This window comes from Enoplosus armatus, chromosome 16 (assembly GCF_043641665.1).
Source record: "Enoplosus armatus isolate fEnoArm2 chromosome 16, fEnoArm2.hap1, whole genome shotgun sequence".
NCBI classification, from domain to species: domain Eukaryota; kingdom Metazoa; phylum Chordata; class Actinopteri; order Centrarchiformes; family Enoplosidae; genus Enoplosus; species Enoplosus armatus.
The window spans coordinates 10,776,274-10,787,599 of record NC_092195.1 but is presented as its reverse complement, the minus strand read 5'-3'; the positions used below and the strand labels follow the sequence as shown (position 1 = coordinate 10,787,599).

The window sequence follows — 11,326 nt, the reverse complement described above, 5'->3', positions numbered from 1 at the left end:
TGTGTGTGTGTGTGTGTGTAATGAACACTGCAGTCGTTAGCAGGGGGTTGTTGTGTCGCTGTTCTGTGTAGCGGGCATGCAGGATGGCACAGATGGTGGTGGAATGAGACCCGAGCTCGCTGCAGATTTACGCTCCTCTCTCGGGTGTCTGTCTGTCTGTGTGTCTGTGAGTCTCTCCTTTCTCTCCTTCTCATTTCTCATTCGACAGTCTGAGCATATTCATCAATGTCATTGTGGCAAGACTCGCAGACATATGATGTGGTGAGCCATCTATTTCCAGATCTAGTCTTGTCTGCTGCACCTCACAGGCGCTTTGTTATCAAATTAAATCCTGCCGCTGTTTATGTGCAAATTATGATATAGTTCCTTTCTTGGCACACAGATGTGGAATGTGTCGCCCTGAGCTGTTGTTTATTTCCTGTGTTAAGCTATCAGCATGTTATTTTTGGTATGTTCTTATAATCTTTTGCCCGTCTCCTGTGTCTTCTTTCAGATCGCACTGGGAAGCACTCCACCATGCCCGACTCACCTGCGGACGTCAAGACACAGTCCAGGTTGACCCCCCCTACCATGCCGCCCCCACCCAGCACGCAAGGAGCGCCCCGTAACAGCTCCTACACCCCCACTACATGTGAGTATAAAGCCAGGTTCATAGCTCTGCTAAAAAGCAACATTGTGCAAGTATTTGTATTTTTTACGACTTGCCGCGCCTACAGTTTTGCAGTTCACCATCTTAGACAGTTGTACAGTCTGAGATTTACTCTTGTCCGGCCTCTTGCTCGGTCACTACCTCTTTTTCTCTTCTTAGCTTCTTCCATCAACGTCCTCTTCGGTCTCTTCACCTCTGTCATGATGTCCGTACAGATAATACTAAGCTAGACCCATGTGTGGTGTAGTGTTGTAAAGTGTTAGGAACAGACATAGAGTGGGAATGAAAGAGGCGCCATTATCCCTATTACAAGTCCCATCAAAATGATTTTGAAGCTGTTATTTTAAGGTGAAATAGTTACATAATGTTGCTTTAAGGGGTTATGGTGTAGCAACAGAGGTACACATCAGCTTCGCCATATGCTCTTCAAACAACAGCTGTGTTTGATTGTTGGTCATGAAAGAAATATTAAGCAAGGTGAAGGAAGGTCTAGTAATCTTCTTCTCAGTAACACACATGTAACAAAGCTGTTCCAATTGGAAATCTTCTACTCGATGCAAATAATTTCTCTCCTTTACAAAGAGAATGATAGAAAGAAAACATGATTACCTCCCCTATTAATGACTGCACAGCAATAGTCTCCTTTTGAGTTGGAAGGAAGACAGACTTCCCCATAAGTTCCTCTATATGACAAGGTGAATGACAGAATGTAATGTAAGTAATGTGTAGTATATAGTTAAAGAAGGATATGGGCTGATGTTGTAGGTATCAGTGCTGATACTGACTTTATTAAGCAGATCTGGTATTGGCCATGATATCCATGTTGAATAAAGTTTCTTTGTAAATGTCTTCACAAAGTTGTTTGTTTCCGCTGTCAGTTACGTACATGTAGCCACAGCATCCCTGGCCTCATGATCAGAGTTCCACGTAGTGTGGTATACTTATTTTAAACTTGGGGAAAGAGGGCACTGGTATTGGGAGAGAAAAGTTTAGGTTAGTGGATCCCTGCCGATAATACGATGATGGTTGTATCAACTGGTGCAATGTGATGCTGAACTGTAAATTACTTCTAAGGTGATGGCGGGATGGCTGTACTCTACATCAGACCGCAGAGGTACAATTCCACCTTAAGACACCCATGGAAAATAAACCTTGAGCCTTTTTCCGAATTGCAGTGATTCCAAACACCTCACCCAACAAGTTCATTAACGCCCACGCTTACAAACCGTTGGAGCTTTGCCATGACGTGCACATAGCCCGTGACAAGTAAATTACACCCTAGTATTCACTCAGAAGTGCATACTTAACCACTTGCATGAAGAGCACTAGAATCAAAGAATCGAAGGCCCTGTGGTTCAAAATGCTCGGAGCACTCAGGTCTGAGATAGTAGTGCTGGGTTTCTGCAACAGAGGCATTATTTTATTCTCTTTCAATCACTTACTTACATACATCTCTGGTATTTACTATGTCTCTCTCTCTCTCTCTCTCTATCACTCCACAATTAACATCGGGGCTTCCGTGCAATGAGGGAGGAAAGGCCCAGCTCTCTCATTACACATGCCGAAGGTTTTAACAAAGCAGTATGCTTTGATTTCCACCCGACGTAATTGTTACCAGATGCAGTTTGAGTATCTCGTCTCTCTCCTCTCTTTACAGTGGCGGCTTTGGACGGCGGCCAGAGGGGGAGTGAGTGGATCGCTAGTCAAAACCTAATCTCATTAGAGAGAAAGCTTTATGCCGCCTTGTATCTCTTTGTACACCAACTCCCCCAACACACACACACACACTGCTCCCGTGCTCTGGCGCAGCAGTGGGGGTCACACTGTCCCTGCTTGTTTAGACTGCAGGGAAGGAGGGAAAGGGAGAAGGAGGTGCAGGGAGGCAACATGTCTCCAAATGCAGAAATATGTTTTTTATGAGAAGATGCCGCAAAGGATCAAACGAGCCGCGATGATTGGAAGCAAATGTTGAGGATTGTGAATGTTTTCAGGGGAATGTAAATAATTTCAAATCAGTGGTTAGGTTTCAGTGAAGCTGACATATGTTGTTTCCTTAGTTGGTGTTTGTTAAAGGCATAGTCGGGGATTTTAGGTTATTTTTGGTGATCTGTGTATAGCAAGAGCGAATGCAGTTTTACTTTTGTACGACAGTGTGCTTTCTCTTAACACTATTCTTTATGTCCTTGTCTCATGCAGTAACCAATGGCAGTAGCCACTCTCCTACAGCGCTCAATGGCGCTCCATCTCCTCCAAACGGCTACAGCAATGGTCCCAGCTCCTCCTCCTCCTCCTCGCTGGCCAACCAGCAGCTACCGCCGGCCTGCGGCGCCCGCCAGCTCAGCAAGCTCAAGCGCTTCCTCACAACTCTACAGCAGTTTGGCAACGACATCTCACCTGAGATCGGCGAGCGCGTCCGCACATTAGTGCTGGGACTAGTGGTGAGTGGCTACTGTGTGTGTGAGCTGTGGTTCAAAGGGCTCATAGAGTGAAAGTCGACACCGGGCCTCGAGTTAGCAGGAATAAGTGAATCCATTAGTTGGCTATTTGAGAATAATTCTTAACATTTGTTCAGCAGATGGAAGGCGTTCACTAAAAAACTTCAAAAAGTTTAAATAGTGTCAGGTTAGTTTTCAGTCACAGAGATGAATACTTTGAAATACTTATCACTGATTATGAAAACCTCAGGGGTATTTCTTTAAGGCTTTTTTATTTTCTTATGTCAGAAACTTCACCCATCTGGTCCTTCAGGCAAAAGTGTAAAATAAACCCAGATCTCTGCCTCCAGGATTGACATCCATCAGTGCTTTGCAGTTTATTATTCAGTGTTATACCAAACAATGGCAGTATGTTGTCCTCTGGGACAAAGAATAACATCAAACCAGGAGACTACCGTCTTTATGCACCTGATCCTCTTTGGATTTAATTGCATTACATTTGTTGAAATTCAAACATGGAAAACCAGAGGCACAAGGCAAGGATTAGACTTGTTATTTTAACATCAAACTTGCAAAGGTTGTGCAGGTGTCTGACAAACTAACATGAGTCAGCCAGTTGCAATATTAAAACATTACTTATTCATTTATTTAAATAATGATTGTAGCTTTAAGCGGATGCACTAATTAGAGCAATCACACTTCTTACCCAAATTAAGATCCAGTGCATAAAATGAATAAAAACAGCGTGTGATATTTTAAAATCCTAAATTAGAATTTGTCTGAACTAATAAAACAGCATGTAAACAACATGTATGCAAAGAACAACAGAAATGTTTCCTTCACTAAGTGTTTCTGCATTGGTAATAAATCAAAATACAATGTAAGCCTGCAAACATCAAAATACATTTATCCAACAGGGACTTAATAAGACAGATGTGTTTCTCCAGCTTTGCTGACATGGTTATATGAAGGCTATATAAAATACATGTGCAAATCTAAAGATTTACCGCATCTATGTGATCTGAGAAAATCTGAGCATAACGAGCAGGGGAATACAGAAATAGTGATTGAACGTTGTGCAGAAAAGAGGAGGCGGAGGAGATGGAGGGAGGAATTTTTTTAATTAGCCACACAGAGCATAGCCTCCTTTTGGCTTCACTATGTTTATTTTTCTCACCGTCTGCATATGCACTCCTGTGTCGTTGTGCCCCCCCCCACCCATATCTCTCTTTCTCTCTCTTTCTCTCTCTCTCTCTCGCTTACTGTCTCTCTGTCCCTCCCCCTGCCTTATTGAAAAGAGTGACACCGTTAATTAGCTAGTTGTGTGCTGGGGAGAGGGAGAGAGGGAGACTCAGGAGGTTTCACTAGCTGTCAAGAACAGCCCCTACGCAATCTGGGTGAACAGATGTAAGGCTGAATGTAACAAAATTCAGGTCTGGGAAATAACGCCGAGAGTGTGGGGAGGAAAAATAATATCTGCTGCTCCGTCTCGCTTGATTTTTTTTTTCCTTGTTTGTATTTTTGCTTGTTATAGAGCAGATTCTTCTCCCATGTGCATGCTCACCTCTCTCTCCTTCTTTTTCTACTCTTTCTCTCCGCTCTGCATCTCGGGAATGGTTCATGTTGAAAATTAAAAATAGTGTCACCGCTGTCTTGTCAGCCATTAATGTGAGTTGCAGGCAGCCAAGGAAGTAGAGACAGAAACTTGACTTTGTTTGGGTGTGGAGAGCTGACAAACTGAAATGTATAACCCACTTTTCACCCACACACAAACACCCTCTCACTCTAGATATACAACCGCCTCCCCTGTCGACCGCACGTTTGCCTGGTCCATGCTACTGTAATGTATTTTGGTCACCTTGGTTTTATCTGGTGAAAAGAGACACGCTGGCACTGATGGAGAGAGATAACACAGGCATGCAGCATTATGGCACAAGTGTGATAGTCACATGTACGGTGTTGATAAGGACGTGGGTGCCATGCATATACACATATAGAACAGAAAGCATGTGTGCAAACATCCAAATGACTGTCATAGTGATGGAAACGGAAAGAAAAAGCAAAAAGGAAGAAAAATATCCTGAACAAAACTGCAAGAATTGTGTTATGTGTTGTGTGGTATTAGACATAAATTACAGATTGCACTCCAAAAAGGAGCACATCTTCACCTAAGCTATTTAACTGCACCTAAATGTTTAGATAAATATGCAGATGACAATTTATCATAAATATAATTATCAAAAGTTTATAAAGTCCACCAACACACACAAGCCCATGTTCAAAAAGAGCATGTTTGGTTTAAAAAAAAGATTTCCTCCTCGTGCAGCGACTTTTTTGATGATGTGTCTCCTGCATGAGCATTTGTTTTGTTAATTGAAGGAGATGTGTGTCTTTGTTTTCTGAGGTTCTTTTCGCTGTGGCTCGCCCATATGCTTCCTATTACAAAAACCCGAAACATTCACTCCGGGCCAGGATATAGCTTAGCTTCCAATAAGTAATATTATCACTTAATGCCTTCCACATGGATTCATGTGTTTTCTCTCTGTCTCTCTCTCTCTCTTCCAGAATTCCACGCTAACCATCGAAGAATTTCACTCCAAGCTCCAAGAAGCCACCAACTTCCCTCTGCGACCTTTTGTCATCCCCTTTCTGAAGGTACATACTTAAACGTACAATTACTACAGAGGGTTTGCCGGCCAGTCTGCCTGAACGACCAAATCTGGAAAACATTTAGCCAGCCCACATCCAGATGTGCATACTTATGTTCATGATATTTATCCCTATTTTCTCCCTAGTCTTTCTCCTTTTTGCATCTTTGTCTCTCTCTCTCATGTCTATCCCTAACCTGCCTCTTTCTTCCCTCTCAATCAGTTTCTCTACAATTTCACAAGATACTGTCGCTCTCATTCCGTCTCTCACATCATCTTTTTCTCTCTCTTGCTCAATCCGTCTGTTTCTCTCTCCTCCACATTAAACAGTGCAGAGGCCATTTCAACACTGAGGCTGATCTCACTCTTTTAGGTTCACCCTGTTTGACCCAAAGCGAGTAATTTTGTTCAGACTATAATTATTTCTGTACAATATGTGAACTGGAAAGAAGTTGTTGTTGTTGTTTTTTAAGAAGCTTGCTTAAGGTGTGCTGGAACAGAGCACAATGAGTGTGGTTTTGGCCTGAGGACAACGTCCCCTCTCCTGCCTCTTCCACCTCTTTCTCTCAGGCTTGCTTTGTCATCGATTCTTTATCCCACTAAGCCACGGTATTTTCCATTTTCAGCCATTAGCATGGTGTATTGCCAGAGGAAGGAGCAGTCTATTAAGCATCAAGCCGTGCCCTTGCTTCAGCCCACAACAGCGCACCTCACATCTCTTTATTCCAGTCGGGGAGAGAAAAATGAAGAGGGATGGTGGTTTGTCTGTTTGTATCTACAGGTGGAATAGTGGTCATTTATGCGCATTTGGGATGTTTGTGTCAGATAGGTGCATATTCTGAATGTCGAGGATTTGAGAAGCTAAAGCAGCCTGGAGGCGAGAGTGGTGGTATGATTTGTTTTGGTAGTAGACTGGGGTTTTTATTGAGGGATGTACTGTGCAGGAGCAGTTCAGATCATGTTATGGGGTCTAGGTGAAGCTGAAATCAATATCAGTGTGCTACTGAGAGATGGAGAGCAGGGACAGGCATAACGTTTAGCACAGAGCTCATTTGTTTCTATTACACAGCTCTGAAAAGGCTCTGTTTTGTTTTCTCACTTTCTTTTTTTACTGATTTTATTTTCTGTTTCCCCTCAATCTTCTTCTTGACTTCTCTGTCTACATCTTCCTCTTTATCTATTCTCTATCCCTTATCTATCCCTCCCTCTCCTGCGCTATCTGTTTGTGTCTGAGTGACAGGCATGAGGTAAATGTTATTTATGAAAGCAAGACAGTTGCTTCTCCCTGAGCACAATTTCATCTCTCTGCGCTCTGTCTGCGTGCGTGTGTGCATTTGCAGATGTGTGCATGTGTGAGCTGACATTCACGAGCCTCTATTATCCTCTGAGGTCCTGCGTGGATGTGGGCAGCAGAACCTGGTCCCATGAGAATCACTGTTGTTGGCTTTGTGTCCTCCCTGTCTCCTTCCTTACATCACTCTCATCACAAGTTTTCTTCATCTTTTTCTTCTTTGACTCACCTTCTCATTTGTTCTCCCCTCCACATCTTTCTGTCTTTATCCCTTTTCCTCTGTTTACTGTTCCCCATCTATCCATCCTCCAGTCCCTCCTTCCCTTCTCCTCTCCTCGCCAGATGGTTAGTGTATCACTGGGATGGCTGCGGAATCAAAGATGCAACTCTTTTTTTCCCCCTCCATCCCCTTCTCTGCCTCTCTCTATCCCCAGTCTAATTTTAGTGTCTTCCCACTGCGGGGCCTTTAATGCCAGCTACCATATGGTAGCGGAGAGCAGTTGGAGGTGTAGGGGAGCTTTTATAGGTGCGTCGAAGCACAGCTGCAACAATGTGCGTCAGGGCTCAGAGTTTTTCATTAAGCTAATGTTAGACCAAGTCGACCTCCCCCTCCACCCCCACCCAAACCCACTCAACTCCTTTCCCCTTCTCTTAATACTAAACCGCAAATTGGTTGGGACTCTTTACTGGAAGGAGGCAATCATAAACCACACAGCGCCAGTGATGTGATGTGTTGGCAGGACGCCCGCCACACGAGACAACAGGCTCACAGAGTAACAATGTTTCTCTGTTTCCAAGTTAAAGTTGTGCTTTTTTAAAGTTCGCTCTCATCTTAGCTGTCAAGTGTTTTGTTTTTCTTGTGTCGTGCTGAAGTGGAGAGGAGTGCTGTGAGACAAAGGAATAAACACATTTAGCTAGAGAGAGAGAGAGAGAGGGAGAGTGGTAATAGGAAATAATTGAAACAGGACAATATAGACGTGCAAAAACTAAGTCACCTAGTTTCTCCTCCATCTGCAAATTACACAGAAACAGAAAGTTGATGAAGTGCAGCGTATCCTGAACGTGGCATATTCTGAATAGTTTTTTTGGCACCGTTTGACAAAATGACAGATCCAGTATTTTCACAATAAATCATCCTGGGCGGATTTTAGCTGTGGCTGCTGAACACTACTTGAAATTTTCCTTTTATGCAAGTGCAGATGTTGGTTACCGTAACTGCACAGAAGCAAATCGCCATACTTTATCATATGAAAAATGATCCAGTCTCTTCAGTGGTCTGCATTTCTTGACTCAGTCTTTTTGTTAATGCATCCCACATCTCTGGCAATTAGGATGACCTCTAATTAATGAAAGATGAGTTCAGCGAGGTCAAAGCAATCTATTTTATGCTCTTTTTTCAGAGGGTAATTACGATCATAAACTATTAACGGACCATTAACTCAGGCAGGTAAAGCGAAGGCCAGCGCTTGGCATTTCTTTTACTACAGCCAATTACTGGAGAGGGATTTTTGTATGATTATGAAACATAAATACCATAAACAAGTAAGGGTTGTGTTTTGCGAGTATTATTTCTGTATGCAGTTGGCAAAGAAAAGGAAGCAAATTTAGGACGGCAGGAAAGAATGGGAATAAAAGCTGGAGACTTAGAGAGAGATTATGTTATTGAGCACAAAACAGAGATTTACAGGCCTAAAACTTGCAAAGATGGCCCTCCAAAGGCTCTTGTGATGTACCTCGCCAAAATAGCCACCACTCTTATTCTGAACCTGCCTGACGCAACACTTTCATCTTCTTGCTTCAAAACGCACCTCATCAGATGTCTTTGAAGTCAATGCGCACATACCTGCACGACCCTGTAACTCCACACAAGAAAGCAGAGCCCCTCGTTATGTCAAAGAGATCGAAAATAGCTGCTGTTCCTTTTTAAAAAAACAAAAATGTGTATCCCGTAGAGAATCTCTCTGGGTGTTAATGCACTCTGGGTCACAGGAAGTGGTGGTGGTTCAGTGGTAATGAGCAAACAGCGGTTAGATGACATGGAAGAAATGGATCTCTTGTTACCTCAAATTGATGTTTTTGGAATGAAAAGACTGCGGAAAAAGCTTTTATTATAACATGATCTTTGTTTGGGGCTCTCCGTGAGATAATACATTTCTGTGTGTTATATTTCTTGAAAACAGGCAGAGTGTCAATTAGATTTTGTATAGCTTTACATTTAGTTTCAGATCAAAGAGATGCATCAATCCAGTTTAATAGATCTTTGTTTTAATATAATACATCAACAACATATTTTGCACAAGGCCATGAGTGTTAAGAGCTTAAGATGGCTTTGATCACCCATAAAGCAATGCAGACACAATTGTATTTGCATTTTACTGTTTCATGCAGTTCAAATCTCCATAATTATGTTTTGATTGTAGTATAAACACCTCAGCTCAGAATCTGACAGATTATTGTCATTGTTTCCAAAATTAGCAAAAAAGGCAACAGAGAGCCCCTTAGAAACAGCAGTGAGTGACTGAGTGAGTGTTTTTTTTACTTAAAAATTGGCTAAAAAGCAAAAAGGCAGATGTGATATTTATATTCTTGCTTCTCTGCAAAAAAAGGTTGTCAGTGTCGTCTATACTGTACAGTTGTTAAAGTTCCCCTGGTAATACAGTTTCCTTCTGTAGGCCAACCTGCCGCTCCTTCAGAGGGAGCTGCTGCACTGTGCCAGGCTGGCCAAGCAGAACCCAGCTCAGTACCTGGCCCAGCACGAGCAGCTGCTCCTGGACACCAGCACCACCTCCCCAGTGGACTCCTCCGAACTCCTGCTGGACGTCAACGAGAACGGCAAGAGAAGGACGCCAGACAGGTGGGTGAATCAGAGAGTCGGGACATTATTTATTCATTATGGCACTCATTTGGGTTCACAGCGCTCAAGATGGAGAGTTTATGAATTCCAAACATTAAAGCAGCCGAGGCTTTTTACTTCTCTGTGATTTGATCTCATGCATGAATCACTTTGAGTCTGCCTGCATCCCCATACATTAGTCCACAGACACAAGCTGAGCCAATGCAAGGCAATAGTGTGATGTGTTAATGCATGTATGGGAAGTGTCAGTGCACCAACGGGCCTCATGTCGTGCTCCGTTGGACATCTCAGCTCCCGGCTCCTTCTCTAAACTGAGGAGAGGAAGAGATGGGAAAAGTAGTCCTGGCTATGCCCACACACACACATACACACATCCTGAGGATAGAAAATAGAAGGAAGACAGCTGTGTCTTAATGAAAAGTGTGATTGTGTCACTGAATGTGTATAAATGTGTACTCTGTGTATGTTTTTGATGCCTAGCTTATCATTTACTTCCATGTTTGAATGTGCCGGTTTGTGTGTGTCTTTGTGTGTCTCTGCATCAGTTCAACCCCTCACCCAAGCCAAATCATTACATCCATTTGTTGTCACGGACTTTGGTAATGACTCAATGTTCCCTGCTCTAATGGACAAGCGCTGAGACGTGACGTCCAGGAACACACATCACTGTAAAAAACTATAGTCCTCTCTCCAACAGTCTTCCCCCAAAGCACCAGAAACGGAAACAAGCAGAAAATCCATCCAGACCAACGGCGAGCGTGTGCGCATGTTTAAGACTGTGGCTCATTCTCTGCCCAGTAAAGTAAAATTTATGTGGTAGAGCTGCAATACGACTAAAAAAAACTTCAGGATCTTTATATAGATTTGTATGCATTTTCTTCCAAAATAGCTTAACAAAGGATTTTTACTAATCAGAATAATAACTGAGACTAACACGTCTTTAATACATGCAGTTATATATGCACATATCCAGACAAACATTCTTTCAACATTATCAAGCATTTTTAACTTCTTTGTAGAAGTGCGTGAACATTTGTGTTTTGTTGTGAGTTTGTGCTATACGAGTACAATGAGTGCATGGTCTTTTGAAATAAAGGGGAAATCCCGGGGGTCTGAAATTTTTAATGCAGACAGGGGAGAGGAAAATGTACTTTTTATATTTGCTGAGGGACAAAAATGCCAAACGCAACATTAATAATTCTCACCTCTCTTTTCCCCCAACAGTCGGATAGGCAGACTTTTTCTGTAATACCTGCATATTTGCAGGCCGTCTGGTGCATAGGGGAGTGAGCTTAGGGGAAAAGGTGTGCGTGTAAATGTGAGAGAGAGAGAGAGAATATATGGAGTGAGAGAAAAAGTAAGTAGGCATCTGTATTCAGTGAAAAAATGTGGTCTGTTTGTGTGAGTGTGTGTGTGCGTGATTCTCTATCCAGTGTGAAAGCGTGAGTA

General features: G+C 42.7%; 1 protein-coding gene across 1 annotated transcript in view; it reads left to right on the top strand.

The window, feature by feature from the left end:
* The first annotated feature begins 492 nt into the window (after positions 1-492).
* The window catches only part of runx1t1 (RUNX1 partner transcriptional co-repressor 1), a 19,255-nt gene continuing 8,421 nt past the window's right edge, over positions 493-11,326 (top strand). The window contains exons 1-4 of the mRNA XM_070921400.1: positions 493-631; positions 2,846-3,087; positions 5,650-5,739; positions 9,696-9,877. Coding sequence (XP_070777501.1) covers positions 517-631; positions 2,846-3,087; positions 5,650-5,739; positions 9,696-9,877 — 629 coding nt within the window. The 5' untranslated portion in view covers positions 493-516. The remainder of the gene's footprint in view (positions 632-2,845; positions 3,088-5,649; positions 5,740-9,695; positions 9,878-11,326) is intronic.